The sequence below is a fragment of the Felis catus genome, chromosome E3, assembly GCF_018350175.1.
Source record: "Felis catus isolate Fca126 chromosome E3, F.catus_Fca126_mat1.0, whole genome shotgun sequence".
In the NCBI taxonomy this organism is placed as follows: Eukaryota; Metazoa; Chordata; class Mammalia; order Carnivora; family Felidae; genus Felis; species Felis catus.
The window spans coordinates 19,531,845-19,554,755 of record NC_058383.1 but is presented as its reverse complement, the minus strand read 5'-3'; the positions used below and the strand labels follow the sequence as shown (position 1 = coordinate 19,554,755).

General features: G+C 55.6%; 1 protein-coding gene across 2 annotated transcripts in view; it reads right to left on the bottom strand.

The window, feature by feature from the left end:
- The window catches only part of GTF3C1 (general transcription factor IIIC subunit 1), a 75,525-nt gene that overhangs the window by 8,002 nt on the left and 44,612 nt on the right, over nucleotides 1–22,911 (bottom strand). Inside the window, exons 15-30 of one of the 2 annotated variants that reach the window (XM_045047781.1) lie at nucleotides 21,716–21,994; nucleotides 21,325–21,470; nucleotides 20,558–20,655; nucleotides 19,959–20,055; nucleotides 19,670–19,847; nucleotides 16,214–16,355; nucleotides 15,694–15,829; nucleotides 15,111–15,192; nucleotides 14,784–14,972; nucleotides 12,849–13,090; nucleotides 10,791–10,933; nucleotides 8,615–8,696; nucleotides 6,743–6,855; nucleotides 4,939–5,001; nucleotides 3,991–4,084; nucleotides 81–253 (exon numbers count right to left, since the gene is read on the bottom strand). In XM_045047781.1, the coding sequence (XP_044903716.1) occupies nucleotides 81–253; nucleotides 3,991–4,084; nucleotides 4,939–5,001; nucleotides 6,743–6,855; nucleotides 8,615–8,696; nucleotides 10,791–10,933; nucleotides 12,849–13,090; nucleotides 14,784–14,972; nucleotides 15,111–15,192; nucleotides 15,694–15,829; nucleotides 16,214–16,355; nucleotides 19,670–19,847; nucleotides 19,959–20,055; nucleotides 20,558–20,655; nucleotides 21,325–21,470; nucleotides 21,716–21,994 (2,257 nt within the window). The remainder of the gene's footprint in view (nucleotides 1–80; nucleotides 254–3,990; nucleotides 4,085–4,938; nucleotides 5,002–6,742; nucleotides 6,856–8,614; nucleotides 8,697–10,790; nucleotides 10,934–12,848; nucleotides 13,091–14,783; nucleotides 14,973–15,110; nucleotides 15,193–15,693; nucleotides 15,830–16,213; nucleotides 16,356–19,669; nucleotides 19,848–19,958; nucleotides 20,056–20,557; nucleotides 20,656–21,324; nucleotides 21,471–21,715; nucleotides 21,995–22,911) is intronic. The other variant, XM_011290562.4, reaches the window with a different exon arrangement.

Sequence of the window (22,911 nt, the reverse complement as noted above, 5' to 3'; positions counted from 1 at the left end):
CCACGGGAGGGCCCCACGCCCCCTGGAGGTGACACCCTGCGCCTTCCCCAGCGCCCCCCCCCCCCCCCCCCAGGGCTCACCTGTAGTAGGTCTGGGACAACTGGTAGGACATGGGCACGAAGGGCAGAGCCCGGTTTTTCTTCGGGCCGAGCATGTGGTTGACGCGGCGCCGGTTGACCAAGCTCCTTTTCTGGCACTCCATGAAGGCCTTCACCAGAATATGGTCCTTGTATTCCCGGTACAGGCGGAAAGTCTGCGACACAGCAAGGCAGCGGGTGAGCAAGGTGGTCCCGCAGCTGGGGGGCGGGGGGAGCAGACGCTACAGCTGGTCTGTAGAGGAGGGGCCCACAGGGGGACAAGGACACCTGGGGGTGTGGTGCGAGAGTGCCCAGAGGAAGCCAGCAGTTCCGACCCTCAAACGTCTCCCTCCCATCACGTCTCACCCCAGAGACTACAGAGAGGGACAGGCAGCTGGGAGAAAGGACTGCTCTGCACCCCACAGCTAAGTCTTGGATAAAAAGACAGTGGGAGTTGGGGCGCCTGGGTGACTCAGTAGGTTAAGCGGCCGACTTCGGCTCAGGTCATGACCTCACGGTCCGTGAGTTCAAGCCCCGCATCGGGCTCTGTGCTGACAGCTCAGAGCCTGGAGCCTGTTTCAGATTCTGTGTCTCCCTCTCTCTGACCCTCCCCCGTTCATGCTCTGTCTCTGTCTCAAAAATAAATAAACGTTAAAAAGATTTTTTTTTAATAAAAAAAAAAGACAGTGGGAGTCAACGGAGAATCATCTCTGATATCACCCTTTTCCCTACTCCTCACTCAGCCCATTAGTACGTCTGGTTGGCTCCGCCCACACAGTATGTTCCCAAACACGTCCGCTTTACTCCGTCCACACCATCTGGCCAACTGGCCCAACGGCAAATGTCCAGCATCCACTAGACCCCAGGACAGTTCCTGCTAGGCCTGTCTCCTCAAAAGTGCTGGCCAGGAAAAAGTATGGTCACAGTCTGAGCATTTTAGGCTCGGAAGGTTCTCTGCCGCATCGCCCCCAGAACCACGAGTGCCAGAGAAGACAGAGGCTCGTGGACTTCGAGGGAGCTTCCGAGGCCACATTGCTGGGCAGGGGTGGGACCAAGAAGGGGCGAGAACGAGGCCTCACCCTCAAGTCCAGTGACCTCACCACTGTGCCATGGCAGAGGGACTTAGGAGATCAGCAGAGCCAAGGCAGGAGTCAGTCGGGGTGCTGGCCGGAGGGGGATCTGGGCACACACTGGGTCTTGTCAGTCTGAGGCCCACACACCACCCTCGATGTCTCTAGACAGAGCTTTGACGTCAGGCATGGTGCACAGACCATCAGGCCTGAAGGGAAAGCACTGCGTGGGGCAGGGGGAAAGAGGCGGGGGAGGGGCCAATTTGCCATCATTCCTCTCCTCTGGGGAGGGAGGAGCTGGCCTCCACTTCCTGTGAAAAGCCCTGTAACCTACCCCCAAAACCACACTGTACACACTGTATGTTAGTCAACTCGACGATAATTGTATTTAAAAAAAGAAAGGAAAAAAAGAAAAGCCTTGTGTGATGGGCATGCTCCCCAGATGACTGCTGGTGCAGGAGCACTCACACCAAGCCTGGGGAGTGAGCGAGTGTGGCCCAGCCTGCCAGATATGCGAGAGGCAGACAGTCGACCACGGCCCCCCCGGAAGTGGCTGCTTCCCTGCAGAGCACCTCCGGAAGTTTGCGGCTGCAGGGAGCCTTGTGGGGTCCCGTATAAGGCCTCTGACCTCATCCCCGATGGCCCTCCGGCGTTCAGTGCCAGCGGGGCAGTCACGGACGAAGCACCCGCCTCTTGCTGTGGCCCAGGCACTGCCTCACGCAACTTCCCACGCCCCCGGGGGGCAAGGAGAGTGATGAGGCCTTCGGCACCACCCACCAGAACCCAGACGCCGCCTGCCAACGGAACCGGAGGAGGGACAGCAGCAGGATGACGCGGGGGACGAGGCCCTGGCTGGGACGCGGGGACCTGGCTTTGGCCGTTAACTCTGGGGCTGGGCTTGCTTGTGTGATGAGCGGTTGGACTGACCCCCGAGGTCCCGTCCAGCTCGAATCCCTGCTGGGCAGAAGAGCCAAAAGGTCCCTCCATGGCCACAGGTATAAAGTCGGAAATTGGGATCTTCATGGGCAATGCTGGCAGTAAATTAAAAACATTTTTTTTTTCTTTTTAAACAAGCTTGGGTCTGACAAGACAGAGCCAGGGCCAGACTGGGGGCCGTCTGCTTGGGACTTCTGCCCCCCCCCCACCCCGTTCCATTCTTGTTCTCTGTGTGTTGAGGCTCCCACAAGGCTTTGCCCTCTTTATCTGTAAAGTGCTGGGATGCAGGAGGGGCGAGGCACCACCACCAGCCTCCCACTCTGAGACGTACACACGTCGCGTGAATAAACGTGGCTCAAGTGCTGCGTGGCACCGAGGGGGGCAAGAACAGGATGACTGGGGACCCCTCCACCACAGCTGCATCTCACGGATCATGGAAAGAGCGTTCAGTCTTGAGTCTGCAGAGGCCTGGCCGTTGCTGTAAAAGGACTCGGGCCGGGGTGGTGCTCTGAAGCGCCACCAGGTCACACGGGGTCACGTATTTTCCCTAAATCGCTCCGTTTCCCCCCAGTGCTCCTCATCTCCTCTGTGGCCAAAGTAACAAGCACCATCTGGAAGATACGTGCAGTGTCCAAGCTGGGTCTACACTGTGTCTTCCCCCAGGGTGCTCCGAGGACCCTGGTCAGAATCCTGGGGCCGGCAGCATGCTTGTGAGGATCCCACCCCCTCTGCGGTCTCTGGGCGCGGGGCCTGGGGGCCACATGCTGCAAGGGCTCCCTGGTGGATGAGGAGGTACCCAAAGTTTGGGACACTACCTGTCTGAACTCATCAGTGGGATTAGAAACAGGGGCGCCTGGGTGGCTCAGTCGGTTGAGCGTCCGACTTCGGCTCAGGTCATGATCTCGTGGTCCGTGAGTTCGAGCCCCGCATCGGCCTCTGTGCTGATAGCTCAGAGCCTGGAGCCTGTTTCAGATTCTGTGTCTCCCTGTCTCCTGACCCTCCCCCATTCATGCTCAGTCTCTCTCTGTCTCAAAAATAAATGTTAAAAAAAAATAAAAAAAAAAAAATAGAAGCAAATAAAAAAAAAGAAATAATACCATCCCTTTTTTTCATATTTGTCCCTCTCGTGTTCCAAACTGGGCTGATTTGGTAACGTAAACTGAGTTTCAGATTTGGAGGTCAAATACAAAAGTAAATAGGCTCCACTTGGAATACACCTGTGCGACCATCAAAAACAAGGGAGGCACTGGCTTCGGGTGGGGGGCAGGTCCTTCTGAGCACTTCTCCGCTGGGGCCCTGGAGCCACATGGACTCTGGGTCGACGGAGAGTCGTGTGATCGTGGGCGTTTGCTTTTTCGCGCCCTGGGAAACGCAAGTTTCCTGTTTGTAGCGAGTGCTAATTAATACCAGCACCTCCCCAGGCTCGGGATGGGGTTCAAGGAGAAGCGCCTGCCTGCCCTCCACCCTCACTCAGCCAAGATAAAGCAGCATGACGTTCTAAGACGTTCTCAGGAGAGATCTAAGCTCGTGGCCCAGAGAAAGGCAGGCTTCCCGCACGGTGATCTCCAGGGATCAAAGTATCTCGACATTTAGAAGTTCTGATTTGAGAAGATAAGCTGTACAGCTCAATTGCTGCCTCAGTCCTTTGTCACGGCTCACCTCCTCTTCTGCCTAAGTTTCTGCCTTAAACCTCAGCACAGGAAGGATTCGGGGGGACGGTCACTGGATCCTGCCGCCACACTTCCAAGATCAAAGAAGTGAGGGCGCGAGTCTCAGGGGAAATCGGACCCCCGAGACCGCACAGCTGAGAAGAGAATGAGCGAGGAGGGCCTCCCTCGGCTCCCGCCTCTGACAGGGCGAGCCCCACAGCGCTCCCGCAAAGCTGCCGCCAGGTGCCCACTACCCACCTGAAACGACCGGCAGGACTCCATCTGGCTGTCTGAGAGGGCCAGCGTGCTCTGGACCAGGTTCTGGAGCACCAGGAAGTGGATGTCATCCACGCTGAAAGACAGTGGGGTGGGCGGCAGAGCACGTGAGGCCGCGGGCCACGGGCACTGCTCACTTTGGGTGGATTCAGTTCTTGTTTCCAAAAAGTGCTGCATCCCATGAAAGTGCTATGAATGCCTAGACTATTCATAAACCAAAACAAAACACATGGTGGTTTTTAAGCCTTACTAACCGCTCCATGTTTGCAGGAAAAAACGTTTGAGTCTAGTGGGTAAGTGGTGCCGTACCCTGGAAACAGGTGTACGTGACAACTGACAAATGTAGTTAGGGCTGAGATTTTTTTCAGTGCACCTACCTACCTACCTACCTACCTACCTACCTACCTATGAGATCAAGAGTAGCACGCTCCACTGACTGGCCCAGCCACGTGCCCCATTTTCATCCAACCTCCAACAAGTTCTTCTCCAAAAAGGAGAGGCTTCTCATTGAAATGTAGAGCTAAAATCAAACTGAATCTTGGTTATCCAACATGAGAAAAACCAGCTGAGCTTTCTAATCAGAGCTTTGCGAGGAAAGCTCACGGGCTGAGAATTGAAACTGTCTCCTCAACTCACTTTAAGGCTAAGCCACTGCTATGTGAGGGTCGGGTGGGCAAGCTTTTCCCGGAAAGGGCCAGATAATAAATATTTCGGTCTTCGAGGGCTGTGTGGTCTCTGCCATAGTCACTTGACCTGATGTTGCAGGATGAAACCAGCACAGACGACCCACAGAACAGGCCGCGTTCGCACACAACTTCACCTTCAAAGACGGCTGGCAGGCCAGGTCGGGCCCAGGGTGTCTCCTGTGCTAGGCCGCAGGCAGCCGGCATCATGGGCTGAGGGAAAGGCACTCAGTAAATCAGTACCTACCTATTAAGTTCATCCTCTTTCCTGGTCAGATCCTTTTCGTCTCCAATCGCCAAAACTCGGTATCTGCATAAGGGACGAAAGGAGAGCATGTCAGTGGAACCAGGAGACCTTCGCCGCACGGATGCTTGCTTAACGTGGCCATTTGCTGGCGACCGTGCTGGAGAAAATGTGAAACTCGTTAACATTCAAACACGTACGCGTCAATTACAATGAGAAAATACCATACTCCGCTCATCAAACGAGCGCGCTGGTAAAAAGAGGGTTGAGAAAATGAGGAGTGTTCATTTATGGACAATTATGAAGCAACACGGAAAAGTGCCTATTGGCAGAGAGCCACCGCTAATTGTCAAGGGAAGGGGATCTAAAATCGTGGGCCCATCAGGATTAAAGACAAGCATAAGAAAGATGTCTGGAAGAAGATATCTCAAAAGAGGGAGTAGCTGTATTAGATAGCAGGCTATGTCCCCATCTGTGTTTCTGAGCTTCAAGTAATGTTGTTTGTGTTCCTACCAATCAAACAAATACAAGAAGAGAAGTCCAATGGGCCAGCCGTTGCATTACAGAGCCAGGCAATTCAATGTACGACAAAATCGCAGAACTCACTTAAAAAAAATAATGGCTGTTCATTTGCAAGACATTTCTTTGGCTTCTATAATTCTAAAGTCAAAATTTGTCTTGGCAACAGTGAATTCTTCCTAAAATTTAGTTAACAGGAAATGTGAACTGGTTTTAGTCAAAGTATTTGGATCCATTTTCTTTTTTGCCTGTCCTGCCAGAATGCTCCAGATCAAATTTAGTGTTAAACTGTTACAACTGGGCGGGACTTCTTCCTTCCTCCAGATGGTTCATGAACTCTCCTTTAAAAAGTAAAAAGGCTTTATTTTAACCGCATTTTTTTTATAACTAAAAGTTGCCTCGTAAATTTACTGAAAATATGTGGGCTATATGAAACACCTTTAAGACTGAACATAAACCATGCCCTTTGAGAGTTCTGGGGAACTCGGCAAAAATGAGCCCCAAACACAAAAGAAGGCACTGACGTCAACTCTGAAAACAACTACAAATCGCTCGCTGGTATACGCGGGCACCACGTAAATTGTCTGTTGGGCGGATGGAAGATCGAGATCTCCGGATGAAGCTGTTGGGGCTAAATGCCCCTAGAACCATGTCCTAGGGTTCCCAAACAGGAACCAACAGATGAACGTCCTCTCCACAGGAAGAAATTCAGACATCTAGTGGCCAGAGGGACCGCCTCGATGGGGCTGGTAAGAAGGGATTCACGGGTGAATTAGGCAGTGGCAACAGGCCTGGATCACAGAACTCAAGACTTAAAACACTTCACGGGTTCCGTGCTCGGACCCAAGTATGTTCTCCAGGCGCCCAGCGGCCGAGCTGGAAAGAGCTGGGGCTCTGGAATCAGGCCCACCGTCGAAGTTCAAACCCTGGCCCTGTGGGTCACAAGCGCTGCCGCCTCGGGAGGGCTACTTCTATCCTGGAGTGTCCTCCTAGGTCAAGCGAGCAATCTTAGTAAAAGCACACCCGGCGCGCGGAGAAGCCCGGATTAAGTCAGTAGCAGGGCCTCTGTGGGAGAAGGAATGGGGGCGCCCGGTGGGGTGCTGGGGATGGCACTGGCCTCTCCTTTTTCAAGTTGCCCACGAGAGGAGGCGAGCTGGTTCAGAGTCAGGGGACACAGCCAGGTCAGCTGCAAGGCCGTGGAACTGCTGACCAGGGGAGACGCCCGTGGCCGGTGACTCTTCCTCTTGCCCCATAAGAGTCACACAGAAACTTCCCAGAAGAACCTTACCTGGCAAACAGCTCCTGGAGTGTGTCTGGGGTTTCAAGATTAGGATTCTTCAGGGCTGAACTGAACTTCTCCTTGAGCTTCTCCACAAACTCTTTGTACTCATTGGCACAAACCTTTCAAGATGACAGAACGAGATTAAGCCGTTTCTCTCCCTGAAGGGAGGTTTTGCTGATACGTCAAGGGAAATCTTGTCACAAATTACCAGCAGCGACCCCCCGGAAATGTGGACCGAGAACCGTAACCTCCTCTGCCTTCCTGCCTCCTGAGCCTGCTGAATCCACCTGGGAAGGTGACAGACACCACTGGGCCCAGGGATTTCGGGCAAGGAACACGCTGCCAGCCCTCACTCCTGCACTGCCAGCTCTGCCCCAGGCCCCAGGAAGGCCCAAGTGTGTCCCACCCTATCCCTGCAGCCTCCCACAGCTGCGCGCCACCCATCAGCTGGCCCGGCCCGTGCTCCCCTGCCGCCTCCCCCTTCCCAGCTCTGTTCCTCTCTGGCTCACCCTGAGCACAGCGGCCTCGGCCTCCTCCTCCTCCCCTCCCACCCTCAACCGTGGACCCCCAGTGGCTCCCTCCCTCCCTGCGCTGCACCCAGCCCAGTCCAGACTAGGGCACAGATCACTCTCCCTGCTGCCTCACCTCTAATCCGTCCCCCAGGGGGGCAAGCTGTCCCACGCTGCAGGAGGAGGGCATGCTCCTGCCCCATTGTGGCCCCCTCCCCAGCGCCCTGTTCCCCCTTCCTTTGCTGCCTCTGTCTCGGTGGGTCCCTCATCTTTGGAGTCCAGGCTAAGTGCTAACACCTTCGGAAGCCCTCTGCAGTAGATGCTGCTGGCAGCCCATTTCCGGGGCCCCATTCGTTCTCAGCCTGGAGCCAGCCCCGATCTGATTGGCCCAGCCTCCCAGGAGGAGTCAAGATGAATCTAAACCAATGACAGCAACCTCAGGGGCCTCTGGGCAAGGCTGGCCCCTCCCTGATCCCAGGGTCCAGTGCCACCCTCTCCCCATCCTTCCTGCCCCGGGATTCTGGGGTGAGGACGGAGCTCCACCTGTCAGGGGGCAACCACGAGGTGGCCAGTATGAGGATGAACACTGACCATTAGGGACCAGGAGCGAGTGACAGACTGAACGTGGGGCCTTGATGACATCTCTGTTTTGCTGTGCCCGCACAGGGCTGTCCTCTTCTGAGGTGCTGGGCACGTGGGAGAAACAGCTGGAAGCCCCGTGGGGTTGTTGTGTTTCGTCATCTGCACCAAAAGTACTCAGTACTCCCTGTGCGACCTCAGCTGGCCTGGGCTTTCCCCTCGGGTGACTGCACTGCTCTGAAGAGTCACTTCTCTGCCTGTCCACTGCCCTGGGCTCCCTGAGAAGGGCTGGGTCTCTGCTGTGACCGGCCTTGCCTGGCGCCAGGCCTGACACACGTGCACAGAGCCCGGGGCTGGCTCGGCAAGCGGGGGATGAGGAGACTCTGAGCCACAGGGCAGGGAATCTGGGTCTGGAAAGATGGCTTCACTCCTGTCAGCCGCCGGCCCAGCCCGCCCACAAAGTGTCCAGAAAACTCAGGCCCCGTCCTGTCTGCTAACTTTCCAGGGAGTCCAGCGGTTTGGACTTTTCGAAGAGCGGCCATTTTCTTAACGAAACAGGCCCAACTGCAAAGTGGCGTGTCAGATTCTAACCACCTCTGAGAACCGGTGCTAGAGCCACATCAAACGGGGGCCAAACCCACAGAACTAAGGAGCCGATCTCCCAGATGCGCGGGAGAAACATCCATGTTGTAAGGCCAGCGGAGGCGCTGCGGGACCCACAGGACGAGACGGGAACCCAGAGACCCCTGCCCTCAGGGCAGGCTGAGCCTGATGACCCAGGGGGGCCTACCTTTGGGTCTTCGTAGTCGCCCTTTCGATTCATGAAGTCCCCGACAAGTGCTTTATCCTGGTACACCTCGGCCAGGCAAACCCTGCAGGGAGGGAGGACGGCCGTGAGGTCTGGCTTGTAACGAGGTCTGTGTTCAGAGTCGCCGGAAGGCTCCTGTTCTAACACATCTGGCCTTGGCTAAACACAGAGTACGATTTCCTTATACCTGCTGGGTGATGACGGCTCTTAACAGTGCAGGATTTGGGGTCAGCCAACCCCGAGTCAAGTCAGGTCTGTGGCCGCCCACACGTCACACGCTCGGCCTCTCCGAGCTTCCGTCTTCCACTTATAAACTGAGAACAGGGACTCCCGCCTGCCTGCCCTCACAGGCATCTGGCCAGGACCAAATGAGATGTCCTATGTGAAGATGTGCTCTAAATGTTAAACTATCACACAGGCCCTGGTGTCACTACGGGAAAGAGCTCTCATCTCCAAAAGCGCTCTCTGTCCGCTACACATCCTTGTCTCTCCGCGACGTAAGGAGAGTCTGACCTGCCCACTAAGAAGCATGGGCAAAGGCAACCCGTGTTTGCAGGGCTGCTATGAGCCGGGCACTTGCACCTCCACAAAGAGCTTGCAAGGTGGAGGCTGTCATTCCATCCTAGCGCTCGGTGAGGTGTTGGGGCCCCACGGTCACCTGCCTGCCGAGGGCCGGGGCGGGTGGGCCAGGGATGGCTAACATTGGCTGTATCGTTCTGTTCGCAGGTGAGGGCACAGCCCCCAAGTGGATACACGTCTCGTGCCGGGTCCTGCGGCTCTGGGCCGCAGCCCTTTGTGTCCCCCTCGCCCAGCAGCCGCTGCGGGACAAGCGGAGGAGCGTCAGGCAGGGGTCAGGAAGCCCAAGTTCCAGAACTCACTCCACTGCCAACGCACTATCACCCTGGCCGACTTGCATCCTCTCTCTGGGCCTGTTCCCACTCTGAAAAAAGAGGGGTTTGGAGCAGGTGACCACAGCCCTTCTAGAAAAGTCTAAGATTCTCCACATAGGGCCAAGTGGCTCCCCACAGGAAAGGCCCTTGTGCGCTGGCCCCTGCAGACATCTGGAGGCGTGTGTGGTTGTCACGGCTGGGGGTGGGGTGCCGCTGGCATCTAGTGGGTGGAGGCGGGGCTTCTACTAAACATGCTACAGCGCACAGGATGGCCCCACAACAAACAGTGACCTGGCCCCAAATGTCAGTCGTGCTGAGGGTGAGAAACTGGTCGCAGTGATTTACTCCACAGTCCACGGCTGGGCTGTCTCCCTCTACAACCCAGCGGACGGCAGGCAGCCCACGGCTCAGAGTCAACCCGAGCTACGCTCTCCTGCCGACCCAGGGCACGAACAACCAGTCGGTGGGAGCAGTCCTTCCCAACCCTGCCACGTGCCCCCTCCTGGCCCCGCTCTCGTGCTGGCGGCAACGCTTGGGGCCCCCCCGCGCACAGCCCGGACGCCCGCTGGTCCTCCCCACTCGAGCCCACGCCTGTGGCGGGGGCTGACAGGGCAGGCGACAGTGCCGTGCCCTGGCCGTGGGAGGGAGGCCTGGGTGGGCAGCCTCACTGGCAACCGACAAGCCACAACGAGGATGCTTTGTGGCCCCCGGCCAGCCACCACCACCACGCGGACCCGGCCCTCTAGGGGAACGCCGAGGACGTGCTGAGGACGTAATGGGGACAGTGCTCTTGGGTCCGATGACTCCGGTCCTGCCCCGCTTCTTCCTGGAGGGAGCTATGTGACGGGCCCTGACATCTAGAACCGCCCTGAGCGCTGAAGACAGTGGTGAAACTCAGCAGACGCCTCTGCCTGACCACACGCCGCTGGCGGGATGCATTCAGTGAGCCGCCCAGCCTGACTGGCCTCCGCCTCCTCATGGGTAGTGAAGGACAACAGCACGTACGTCACAAGGCTGTCCTGAAGCGTGTAAGACACCGGATACGGAAAACGGCCCAGAGGCAGGCCGAGCCCTTGAAAACTCACGGGCGGTTTCACCCACAGGCCCCAACACTCGGGCAGGCTACGGGCGAGCTATTGCACACTCACCACTCTCTCTGGATTTTGGAGCGGACTCTTGGGCAAACGAGATGCAAGGAGAGTAAAGAACGAACTAGAAGCACGGGAGTAACTGTGGCCCCAACTTATGAAAGTTCAAACACGGCTTACTTATAGTTCAGATAGGCTTGGGGGTTTCTGACTATGTAGCGAGCTCTTCGTCCGACCGAATGGGAGGTTTTATCCAGAGACTCTTCAAAGGTGGAGTGCAAAATGTCCCGCACAACTTGCCAGGGGACAAATGGGCCCTTCACCTGGAACACACACAAGCCAAGAAGGAAAATCAGTATCCCCAGAGCCTGCGTTATGGGTCACGATCGTAAAGGACGGGGGAAGGCATGTTCTGCGGCGCCTCCTTCCTCAGCGGACACTCAAAGCCGGCCCCTCCCGGGTTTACTTGGATCACGTTTACGGAGCACTGACGGTGCGCCGGGCACGAGTGAGGTGCTGGGCAGAGAAAAATAAGCCAAATCCTCAACAACCGGCGGGGAAGAGTGTTCCGGCAAGTAACAGGTACTCGGAGGGCACAGGGTAATGCTGTCTGGAAGGGCAGCATGTTAGGGAAGGTTATGACAAACGTGTCAGCTGGGCGGTTCTCGAGGTTTAAGAGCACACTGCGTATGCTCAGAAACATTCTGTGCATTAGTAGAAACGGAAGCACTGAATTAGCTTCACCATCAGAGACTCAGGAGAACATCTCCGCCAAAAACATGCAGGAAAGGAGCACCAAGACGGGAAGGGGCTTGATCACGAGGTTATTCTCCGAAAGCCCCCAGAATGAGGTGGCCCAAGAATGTGGTGTGTAGGTAAGCAGATGAGGGGAGGGTCTGCTGCCCCAGAACCAAGCAGGGCTCTCCTGGTCCCACCGGCTGCAAGGAGGGTGGGTGGAGGCAGGCACATCTCTCCGCTATCACAGAGGCAAGGAACAGAGATCAGGGATGGCAGCCTGTCACCTCCAGGTTGTTTTCTGGAGGAAGAACTGGGCTGGAATTTAGGAGGGAATGGGAGGGTGAGAGCATGTGGAGAAGTGGTCAAGAAAAGGGATCCAGCAGGCCTGATGCAGAGGGCATTCTGGGCACGGGACCTCCGCCGGGGCTTCTCTTGGCTGATGCGCCCGAGGACAGGGCACGCAACCTGGGCACCAGGGAAGCCGGTGGTGTCACTACCTGGAGGCGGCCCTGGACTACACGGTGGCAGAGCCCATCCTCTGGCGGCTTCTGTGAACCAGCCTGCCTGGACGTTCGCCTACCTGGATGGCTCTCCCCACGCCCTGCTGCAAACTCAGAAGATCAGAGCAGGGCAAAGAGGCAGGAATAGTCAGACTAGGAGTCAGTGAGGCTACTCTGGGGAACATGGTGAGAAGGGGAGCTCTGGCTCGGGCTGGGGAACCTTCTTGGAGGCAGTGACATCAGAGGAAAGGGGAAGAATTTGCTCGATGGGAAGCCCCTCCCCAGCTGCCAGGGTTCAGGGACACAGACCGGGAAGAAGACGTGAGTGTGGGGGACTGTGGCACGGTAGGCGGGGACTGAGCCGTGACGAAGCCGGGGAGCCAGGCTGAGGCCACCGTCACCATCCCACATAGATTCGGGGAACAACGACCCAGTGGTTACCGTGTGGTGAGCACCGTGCTAGGGGCCGTGGCTACGAAACAAACGGGCGGTCTCCCTGCCTTGAGCGGCAGCCACTCCCACAAGCCAAGAGGGGCCAGAAGCAACAGAAGCAGCGTGAAAAAAAAGTCCACGTGCGAAGGACACGGTAAGAACGCGGTAATTACTTCCAATTGGCAGGATCGATGAAGCCTCTCCAGAGATGATAAGCAGTTATGAAAGAAAAACAGGAGTTTTCCAGGCAGGTGAGGGCGGGAGAAGGGGAGCAGAAAGGGTTAGGTTCCCGGTGAAGAGTAAGAACAGCGCCGAGCTGTTTAGCCTGCAGGTAGGCAAAGATCTATGTGTGTTAGCCGAAGGCTGGAAAGAAATGAGCAAGGCCGGGAATATTCATCTGTGGGATTCTGGGAAACGTTTCTCCTGGTGGCCAAGCAAAACAGTTGAGCGTCCCAGGGGCCTTGAGTGTCTGTGTGCGGCCACATAGGGAACAGAGCTCCCCACGAGAGGGAAAGTGAGGCGGCAGGCCAGGGAGGGGCAGGGGCCCGGGGGCCCGGGGGCCGAATACCTTGGCATTGAGGACGTTGCTGGCGATGGAGAGGGAAAGCGAGGCGGCAGGCCAGGGAGGGGCAGGGGCCCGGGGGCCCGATACCTTGGCATTGAGGACGTTGCTGGCGATCCGGCAGAGCATGAGCAGCCCGTCCTCCTGCATGGACCACGTGACGCGCAGCCGGGTCATCCTCTGCAGCGCGCTCTGGTCGGCCTCATCGTGGTAACGCAGCCTCCTGTTTTTCTCTTTGGGGGACTCTTCTAAGAATATCAGGGGGAGAAGAGAGGGAGCTTCTAACAGCCGGATTGGAGCTGGCACTCTGGAGGGGAAGGGTCCCTACTCGGCTAGTGAGATCTGACCAAAGCTATCAGCTACCAGAATCCCATTGTGTCAGAAACCATAAAAACTAACCGCAAAAGACTCGGGCCTTGACAGAGAGATACTTTAACTGCTTCTGTCATTTTCTCTCTGGTCAAATTTCATTGTGAGAAGCTGGGCAGCCTGAACGCAGCCCATGTCCCATCCCTCCCACCGCGGTGGTAGGCACTTTGAGGGCTGGAGCATGCGCAGGGCCCCCACCATTCTCCCGCTTGGCGACCTCTGAGATGCTGGACACACTCCGGGGCACCATGGGGACAACAAGGTGCAGCCTTCAGGGCTGCCGTGAGGACTGAACCAGACTGGGTATAAAATACCCCGTGCGGTGCCAGTCACCAACATTATGGAGTATTTACTGTATGCCAAGCACTGGTTTAAGCTGTTTACATATTAACAACCCATAATCAAAATGCTACTTTGCATCAACTCTATAAGGAGGCAGTTACAATCCCCATTTTGTAGCTGAGGACTCTGAAACACGGTGAGACATGGCAATTTGCCCAAAGTCACACAGCCCAGTCAGCAGCAGACAGAGGGTCTGAACCATGAGCTCTTACCCGCCAGGTTCTCTCAACATCTCCTCCCCTCGGGATAGACTCATGGCAGTTTGACAAGGTAAACACCATATGCTACTGCTAATTCCAAGAGACTGTTTGTTTAGGACATTTCTTCCAAATGTAGGCAGAAGAAAAGTAGGGTGAGAACATTTGGGATTCCATGGGACACCACCACCGGATTTTGCCTTGTGATGAATTTAGGTCTTTGTGAGCCAAACTGACCCCAAGCCTATCTGGATAGGCTGAGCTGAAGTTGGGGGGCGGGGGCGGGGCTTTCCAATGGACATAAGCCTATTTGTTATAAACAGCAGCCAAGTAAACCACTGAAAACAGGTTCCCATTTAAACATTCTGTTCTCATCGGAAAACGGTATAGCTATCAGATCGTTGTTACGACACACAGACCACTTAGGTGATGTAAAAATGAACGAAAACACAGGCACCCATCTCCTCACTGTCCTCCTGCTGTCCTTCGCTATAATACTTGCCCCGGGGAAGGATCCAAAACAGCAGTCTAAGACACACCCAGGGGGCTCACGAGACTGGAAGAGATTCCGCAGGCCTGGCCTGACCGACTCCCACCTTTCCTCTGAGTTAAAAACACAACGTGACTTTTGAACTTTGTTTGCCTCGATTGATATAATGCAAGTATCAAAAGCCAAACCAAAAGAATAATAGGATTTTGGCTGGTTGAGATGAGGATTTCTGCTAATGATTTTTGCTAAGGTTTTTTCAGTTGAGATGAAGTTAGAAAATTGAACTGAGGGGCGTCACAAAGCTGAAAGACCCTCTAAGACACAAAGAGGAAGCATGTAAGAAGCTTGAGGATCTCTCAGTCTGCCAGCTCGATGTGGAGGACGAGACGGCGACCGTGCACAGTCAGCCCTACAAACAGAGGGAGAAGAGAAGCCCGGGTCTGGGGGCAGAGCTCAGCCCCGGCCGCAGTGAGACTGCAGTCCATCTCTGAGCCGGAATGTACACAGACAAGGCCTAGCCGACGTGAGCGACCATCACGGGACCTTTTTTCTTTTTCTTGATCTTCTTTCCGGGGTCTTTCTTCAGCCGTTTCCGCTTCTGGCTTTTCCCACCCCTCACTCTCCAGTTCCGGTCCAGTGTGGGCTCTCGGTCCATCTCGAACTGCTCTTCCCTGTCAGTGCAGAGCTCAGATCCTGCTCTGGCTTCCCCCCAGATATTCAACCTGCCACTGCCTGGAAATAAGCACAGGAGGTGAGCATTTCAGGATGAGCCCCGCGAAGGCCAGAAGCCGAATGGAACGTGTGGTAGGTAGTCACGTGGCCTGGGCCGGTCCCGCGTCTGTCTCCAAGGTGAACCCCCAGCTCACGTACCTCCAGCACTGAGTGGCAACGGGCGCCTGGACAGAAACGTCTGGAGTCTCACCATGAGCCCATTTTCAGATGCGGTGTTCTCCTAAAAGACAAGCGCATCACTGGAAAGAAGCAGGGGCTTCCCTGAACCCCCAGGGACCCAGAGCATCAAATGCACTGAGGTGTACTGGTCTCTGGCAGAGAGGGGAGGGCGGCTGCGCAGCTGCGTTCCAGAAGCCGTCGGGCTGCCCCTGGGGCTGGGCAGCCACTTGCTTCTTGCACACGTGCTCCCTCATGTATGACCTGTGTCTCATGGACTTTCTGTTCCTTCTTTAAAAAGGAATACCTGTCCGTGTGACAGAATCAGTTAGAATCCGTTGAAAAAAACAAAAAACAAAACAAACAACAACACTGGCCAGGCAGGTATTTAAAGGGCCTGATGTGCCTTCAATACATACGGATGTAAGTACTTGTGCCTCTGGTCAACTTTGGTTTGACCAAATCAGAAACAGCGAGCCGGGAAAGGGCAGGCGGGGTGGGCAGCTGCGGCAGCGGCTGGGGAGTGGCCCGGGGATGCGTGTTCCCCGTACCCCCCGAAGCCCACCTTCTTGGCCTTGTTGATGATGTAGCTGGTCCAGATCCAGTTACGCTTTAGGTGCCCGTAGAAACTAGAATCGAGCCCGGCGGCTCCCAGCCCGTCCCCGGGGATCGAGCCTTCGTCCACGACCTCACGGCTCCCCCTGAGAGGTGGGAAGTAAACGGAAAGAGAGACCTTCTTGGGAACTGGAAAGAGAGCCCGCGGCATGGTGGAGGTATTTTTCCTAACTACCTTTTACCTTCTTGGTAACACGTGACAGAAGGGAAACGCTTGTCCGACCCCAGAATTTTACGTAAATTTCCCAACTTCTGAATTGTGGCAACCAAGTTTGTTCTGTTTTAACAGTATGTGGGCCAAGGGCTGGCCGGGGCCAGAGGGGCCCGTGGCCGCCAATTTGCGGCCTCTGCACCAGAGACGTGGGCGCTCCCGGCCTGACCTATGTGGCCGGACACCCAGGAGCTGGATGGAGCCTGTGGGACTGCACTTGGGGGCGGGGCGGGGGGGGGGAGGGGGGGTGGGGACGCACGTGGTGTACTCCATCAGGGCACACTTGCGCTCCAGATTGTGTTTGTCGATGGCGCTCTCCTGCTCCTTCTGCAGACTGCCCTCCTCATCAGTGCCCTCATCCTGGGTGCCGTTCTTCCTGATGCGCGGGTAGCGCACCACACCTGAGAGAGCAAACGCAAGCTTCCCTGGTGACCGTGTCCTGCTGTGGCTCCGGCAGGCCGCCTCGCAGCCGCGGGCAAGAGAAAGATTCCCTTCCTGTGACTCCGCTCACCACCGCGGGACAGGCTCTGAAACTGGTAGACCCTCTTCACACAAATGCGTTATCATAGATGTCAGGGGGTCAAACACTGGGGTGTGAACCCTCTTCATACAAATGCGTTATCATAGATGTCAGGGGGTCAAACACTGGGGTGTGAACCCGAGTAAAGGATTTGTACTCTGGCTGAACTGCACGAGGGAGGGAAGGCAAGCTGGCAACAGGAGAGGCCAACGGCCGTGGGGGGATCGCGAGCAGAGGAGCCCTGGGGCCTCCTTCCTCAGGGAAAGCCTACGGAGCTCCTGTGTGCCAGCCAGGAGGAGGCGGTAAGCAAAAATGATGCACTTGGCAGGGGCCGTGGAGTCAGGGTCAGCAGGGATCTGGGCAGATAGCTCAGTGCAGTGTCCCTGGGCCAGGTGGGGTCTGGAGGACAGCCAGATGTTCTCTGAGTGTCCAAGAGCTGCATTAACACAGTTGAGCAATAGCGTTCTATAAAGGCACAATAAAGAAAACTGTGTTTCTTGCAAGAAAACATAAACCGCTATGAACTGTTGCTTGAGTAAGGCAAAGGAAGATTCTGGTGATTTGCACACTACCAAAGACGGTCTTCTAACATGATCGACTGGAGACATTGGTCTGGGTGGGGGCGGGGGGTTGCGGGGGAGCCCATGCCCCACACTGCTCGCTGGTGTTTACATAAGACACGGGGTTCAAGCTCTGCTTCAGCCCATAATTTGGTGGTGGTGGTGCTCCTGGCTTAGAAATGAAGAGGTTAACCTCAGAGAGGTCTTCAGGGGAGCTCAAGGTCACACATGTGAATGGCTGGTTAAGCCTAGGAGGACTTAAGGCAATGCTTCTCCTGTGCGCCACCTCGCTGTGAGTTCGAAATGCAGATTTAGGCCATCCCCACACCTGCTGAATCCAAAGCTCTGGACAGGGCCCGGTAATCTTCATTTTAACAGTCTCTCCCAGTGAATCTGCTTGGTGATACCCATACCCATGCTTGGTGAGCCCTTGCTCTGAAGGATGCTCATGTCTTATTATATGGTACTTTCCCCTTAGTCCTTGGGGCAGAACCTCCTTGAGTGGTTTTTTTTAAAATTTTTTTTTTTAACATTTATTTATTTTTCAGACAGACACAGAGCATGAAGCAGAGGGGCAGAGAGAGAGGGAGACACAGAATCCGAAGCAGGCTCAAGGCTCCGAGCCGTCAGCACAGAGCCCGACGCGGGGCTTGAACTCACCAGCCGCGAGATCATGACCTGAGCTGAAGTTGGACGCTTAACGACTGAGCCACCCAGGCGCCCCTCCTCGAGTGTTTGTTAAATGAAGGGACAATCGGTGCCTGCTTAATGGACTCTAAGCCTCCCCTATTTCTGCTCATGAACACTAAAAGGGATGGAAATTCACCAGTTGTCAAGCCTCAACAACTCTGGTGCAAATAACATACCGGTTCACAAATTTTTATCTGGGTATAAAATGCAGAGGAATTAGGGCACTCCAAAAATCCGAAATGGTAAAAGCCTAGCTTACGGAATGCCAGAGGATTCTATGAAACACACGAGTTCTAAAACCTGTCTGGACCCATTACATTAAAGGTTCTCACTGCAAGGGTCCATCACCCCGCCGACAGTAAACAAATCTACCCAACACAAGCGAGCAGTGTGGGTCATGGGCTCCCCCGCAGCCCCTCGCCCCCATCCAGACCTGGGCCTCCGGCTTTCCAAGAAGTGAGGTGCAATGGTGACCTTTCGGCTCTGTGACAGGAGCAAGGGAAGAGGGCTCCCCTCCCAGGTTCAGACCGGACATGGCAGCCCTTCCTCCTAGTAGAAGTGGCACGAAGAGACCAGGTGGAAACTGGCTTGGAGGAAAGAGCGCTGGTCTATGGCCTTGCACAAAGCCTCCCTCTAGTCAACCAACATTCACGGGACGTCGACCGTGCACCAGGCACTTTGAGACACCGTGGGGACGGAAGCCAAATCTCCTGTGCGCAAGGAATCCTCAGAAAGAGCAGCTGACAGCATAAAGGTGCTGAAAAGCTTCCTCAAAGAGATGATGCTTGATGCACGAGTGGTCACTGCCAGGTGAACACAGGTCAAGGGACATGGCAGGGGTAGGAAGAAGACACAAGCAAAGGCCTGACCCCCAAACCCGACTCATCTGACCTGCTGGCCAAATCTGTTCAGTTCTTCCTCCAAAACACCTGCCAAGCTGTCCCCCGCCTTCACTGTCACCAGTGGACATCTCTCTGGGACAGGAGTCACAACCCTGTTTCTACTCTTGGGGTCCTCTGTTCATTCCCCACCCAGCAGCCAGGGTGAGCTTTGAAAAATGGAAGGGGCGCCTGGGTGGCTCAGTCGGTAAAGCGTCCGACTTCAGCTCAGGTCACAATCTCACGGTCCGTGAGTTCGAGCCCCGCGTCGGGCTCTGGGCTGACAGCTCAGAGCCTGGAGCCTGCTTCAGATTCTGTGTCTCCCTCTCTCTCTGCCCCTCCCCCATTCATGCTCTGTCTCTCTCTGTCTCAAAAATAAATAAACGTTAAAAAAAAAATTAAAAAAAAAAATGGCAGAGATCTTGTCACTTCTTGCCTACAACTATCCAGCGGTTTCTTCCTGCTCTTAGAATAAACCCGAACCCTGTACCAAGTCCTACAGGGCCCCCAGAGTCCTGACTCCTCCCTGCTTCTCCAATGGCAGCTGCCACTCTCCTCCCCGCCCTCACCAGCCTCTTGCTTCTCCCAATGATGCACGTGACGTTCCCACGCCTGTACTGTTCTTCCCCGGCTCTGGGCTCGGCCTCAGCCTTCAGAGCTCGGCTCAAATGCCACCCCATTAAAACAGCCTCCACTCACGCCCCTGCATACTTCCTCCGCAGCATCTGTCTCAGCAAGGGACGTGGATCTGTGTGTCTTCTCTGTTGAGAACTAAGACTCAGGAAGGCAGGGGTGCGTGTGTCCGGGTCAGGCCCAGGAATGACAGACACCAGGTGTGCAACAAACACCTACTGAATGCACGAGTGAATGAAGACAAAGCAGAGTGGCCTGGGGGCCCCCCTTCTCGAAGCCCATCGCCCTCCTTCCTCAGGGAGCCCCAAGGACACTCTAGGTCTCTGGAGAACAGTTTGAAAACCGGCGGCGACTTCTAGTTTCTTCTTGCCCTAAACCCCAGTGATGGCACAGAGAGCGGGGAGAACAGGGAGCCCCGCAACGACAGACGGTACCTAGAGGGGTGTTGAGGCAGACGCACTGCAGGTCAAACCAGTAGTTCTCCACATCCTGCATGGACTTCAGGACATAAAGACGCCTTTCGAAGGGCCGGCTGCTGCGGGCCAGGTTGTAATGTGGGTCACAGATGGTGGTGTCCACGATGACCGCGTTCTTCTTCAAGAAAATGAACACCTAGGGAGACGCGGACGGGGCGAGGGGGGAAGCTCAGAACCACGGCCGGCCAGCTGTCTGGAAACTGCTTGGCCATCAGGACCCCCTGCGTTTGGGCACGGGACACGTTACCTGATCCTTGTCCTGAAACTTTTCTGTGGGGCCGAACTGCAGCAGCCCCATGTGGCACAGCCTCTGAAGGTTCTCCACCACAGAGAAAATGTAGCGTCTGGAAAACAGAGGGGAGCGGCGGGTTCCGGTGCCAGCGCACTCGGCCGTGGCCAGGGGGTCCGCGTCGGGCGAAGGCGTGGGACTCGCTCGTGGCGCCCTCTTCTACCTCATGGGGCCTGACCTGTGCAGAGACCCGGAAGCCCCTTCCCGGCACCCGACCAGGGCAACGGAGCGTGGATCCGACATGGGGTTTTGATTGAGAAAGAAAAATTAGCCAAAGGAAAAAAAAAAACCGACTCCGAACCTCGCAGTCTTTATCGACAGATTTTACTTGAAAAGAACCTTGAAATTAAGTGACAAAATTCTCCAGCCCCCACTTCGTCTGCCTCTGTGCTTTATCCAGAAGGCTCACAGGGTCACTGAATGAATGAAAACCCCGAGTCCTCACAAGCTGGGGGGCAGAACCTTTTTCTGTTCCTGGTGAACAATTATTCAGAACTCTAACTTCAAGGGGCCCACTGGGACTGTCACCCAGCCTGCATCGTTTTCAGGGACCTTACCTCTTGTACAGAAGCTGCTGTCGGATGGGCCTGGGGAGAAAGCGGATCAGTGTGTGCTTCTTCAGAGGGTCGTTCAGAAACTCCTCAAGGTTGTCTACCTAAGAGGTCATTTTCAAGATCAGCTTACCCTCAAGGCCAGGGTCAATTGCAAGAACCATGAAAAAACACACACCACTCCTTTCCGGGCAGCAGTCTCTCTGAACCTATTGTCTCCTTTTTTGGTATTTACCAAATTTCTAGAAGCATATTGCTACAACATAATTTTTTGTCTCTTTCGATATATCTAATTGATCTAACTTTAAGTCTTTCAAGTATTTCCTTTGACACACCAAGCAACCATCCATCTATCCAGCCAATAATTTATCTATGTCTATCCAGCCATCCTGTTTATCCTATCTATCTACCCACCCACCCATCCATCCATCCAAGCTGTCCATCCATCCAATCATTCTCCATCACCTACCTATCTGTCTGCCTATCTACCCACCCATTCACCTAATCTCTCCATCCATCCATCTCATCTCATCTCCATCTATCCCCCTTCCCTCCATGCCTCCCTCCCTTCCTACCTTCCTTCCACCCACTCATCCATCCACCCAACCATCCACCCATCCAATCCTTCCTTCCTTCCTTCCTTCCTTCCTTCCTTCCATCCATCCATCCAACCACATGTCTGGAAGTACTTTTTCCCTTGACCAGGTGAGTGTAGGTCCTCCGGTCTAGGCTGAGGGACCAGCCCTCACAATAGCCCTGGGAGTCATCAGTACCTTATAACTGACTTGCACAATCTGAATGAAGATGGAAAGGGGCAGGCAGAGGAGAATGTCACTGACGAGAGCCCAGCCGAAGCCAAAGTCCTTATGGACAGGGATGGGAGGGACATAGCGCATCCACGAGGCTTCATCCACATACACTAGGAGAGAATCAGAGTCAGTGCTGCAGGCAGGGTGCCAGACATGATGGTGACATCATCCCGGTAGGTCTGGATTCCCTCTCACCACAAACTCGGGCAAAACCCTACTTGTCAGGCAGGAGGCCCACGGGTTCATAGAGTCTAGATTATGACTCTACTTTGATGGGGCGCTGTGGGGATTCAGCCAGTTCAGATGAGAAGGATGAGGAACCATTAGGACTCCCCTCCAGAGGGCAACAGCTCACCTTTCTCCGTGGGGGGCTCCACTTCAGTCTCCAGGAAGGTTCCCCCTAGGCTGTCCTTGGGCAGGGCATCAGAGGAGGTCTCCATGTAATTTCTGGAGAAGGGCCGGACTCCCATCCTGCCTGACTCCTGCTTTCCCATTCTTCTTTCACTGCCAAGGCCCAGCTTTGTCCGCACATGGCTGGCAGGGTGCCCGTAGATTAGGTACCACAGAAACATGTGTACCACCCGCAGGCGAGGCATTTTGGGCAGAAATCCTAGAGAACGGCCAAGTCCTGGAACTGAGGCAAGAGGGGGTGGGGGGAGGGAATGCTTGAAAACTCCCAGATTCACTTCAGTTCAGTCCACTCAAACTCACAGTGAGCGCTGTTCGGACTCTCACAGAACTTACTTTCTAATACTTTTTAGGTATTAACAAGATACCTAAAGTCACACGACAGATGGAAACGGCCGGTGCAGAGAACCAGTGGGGACGTGGGAGGAGGGCTAGAATTCCACCTAGAGGGCAAGTAAGGTGGTGGTGGTGGGGGGGGGGGGACACGCAGGGACTTGGGGATGTGCACCCTGGGACAAACTCAAGGTGCCGGAGGTAAGCGTGTGCCCGGCACATACCGTGGAGGGCCAGAGGCCGGGGGAATGGCGGGGGGGGCAAGGAAGGAGGAGAGTGCAGTGAGCGAGCCAGAGTGTGACAGAGGAGGATACCGCCACACAGAGCCTGACAGGCCTCCGCACGGGGACCCGGGCTTGACAGGGCTGTGCAAAACACCCCCACATCGGGGTTCTTTGAAAGCATCCTGTTTCTTTGTTGACACAAATAAAGTACTCCTTGGCTTTTCCCAAGAAGAGAGGACAGGAGAGAAAGTAAGGAGCCACAGGATCAGGGAGCGAGGGCAAGGGGGCAGAGGCCCTCCTCCACCGCCGTGCCCACTCGAGCAGCATGCTCACTGCCTTCTGTGTGGCCAGCGCGTGGGCCGATCTGCTGCCCCGGCACTGGCCCTGGCCCTGGGCTCCCACGGACTGTGGTTGCTAACCACAGAACACCCCGGGACCTGCAGAGCAAGGGCAGGCCTCCTGCGGTGATGTGGCGCACCGAGAGAGGTCATGCGCACACACACACACACACACGCTGTCTTCTGCCCCGGGATCTCAGGTCTGCTGCACTGCGCCCACACTGGGCCACGGCCCGTGCCCCATGAGC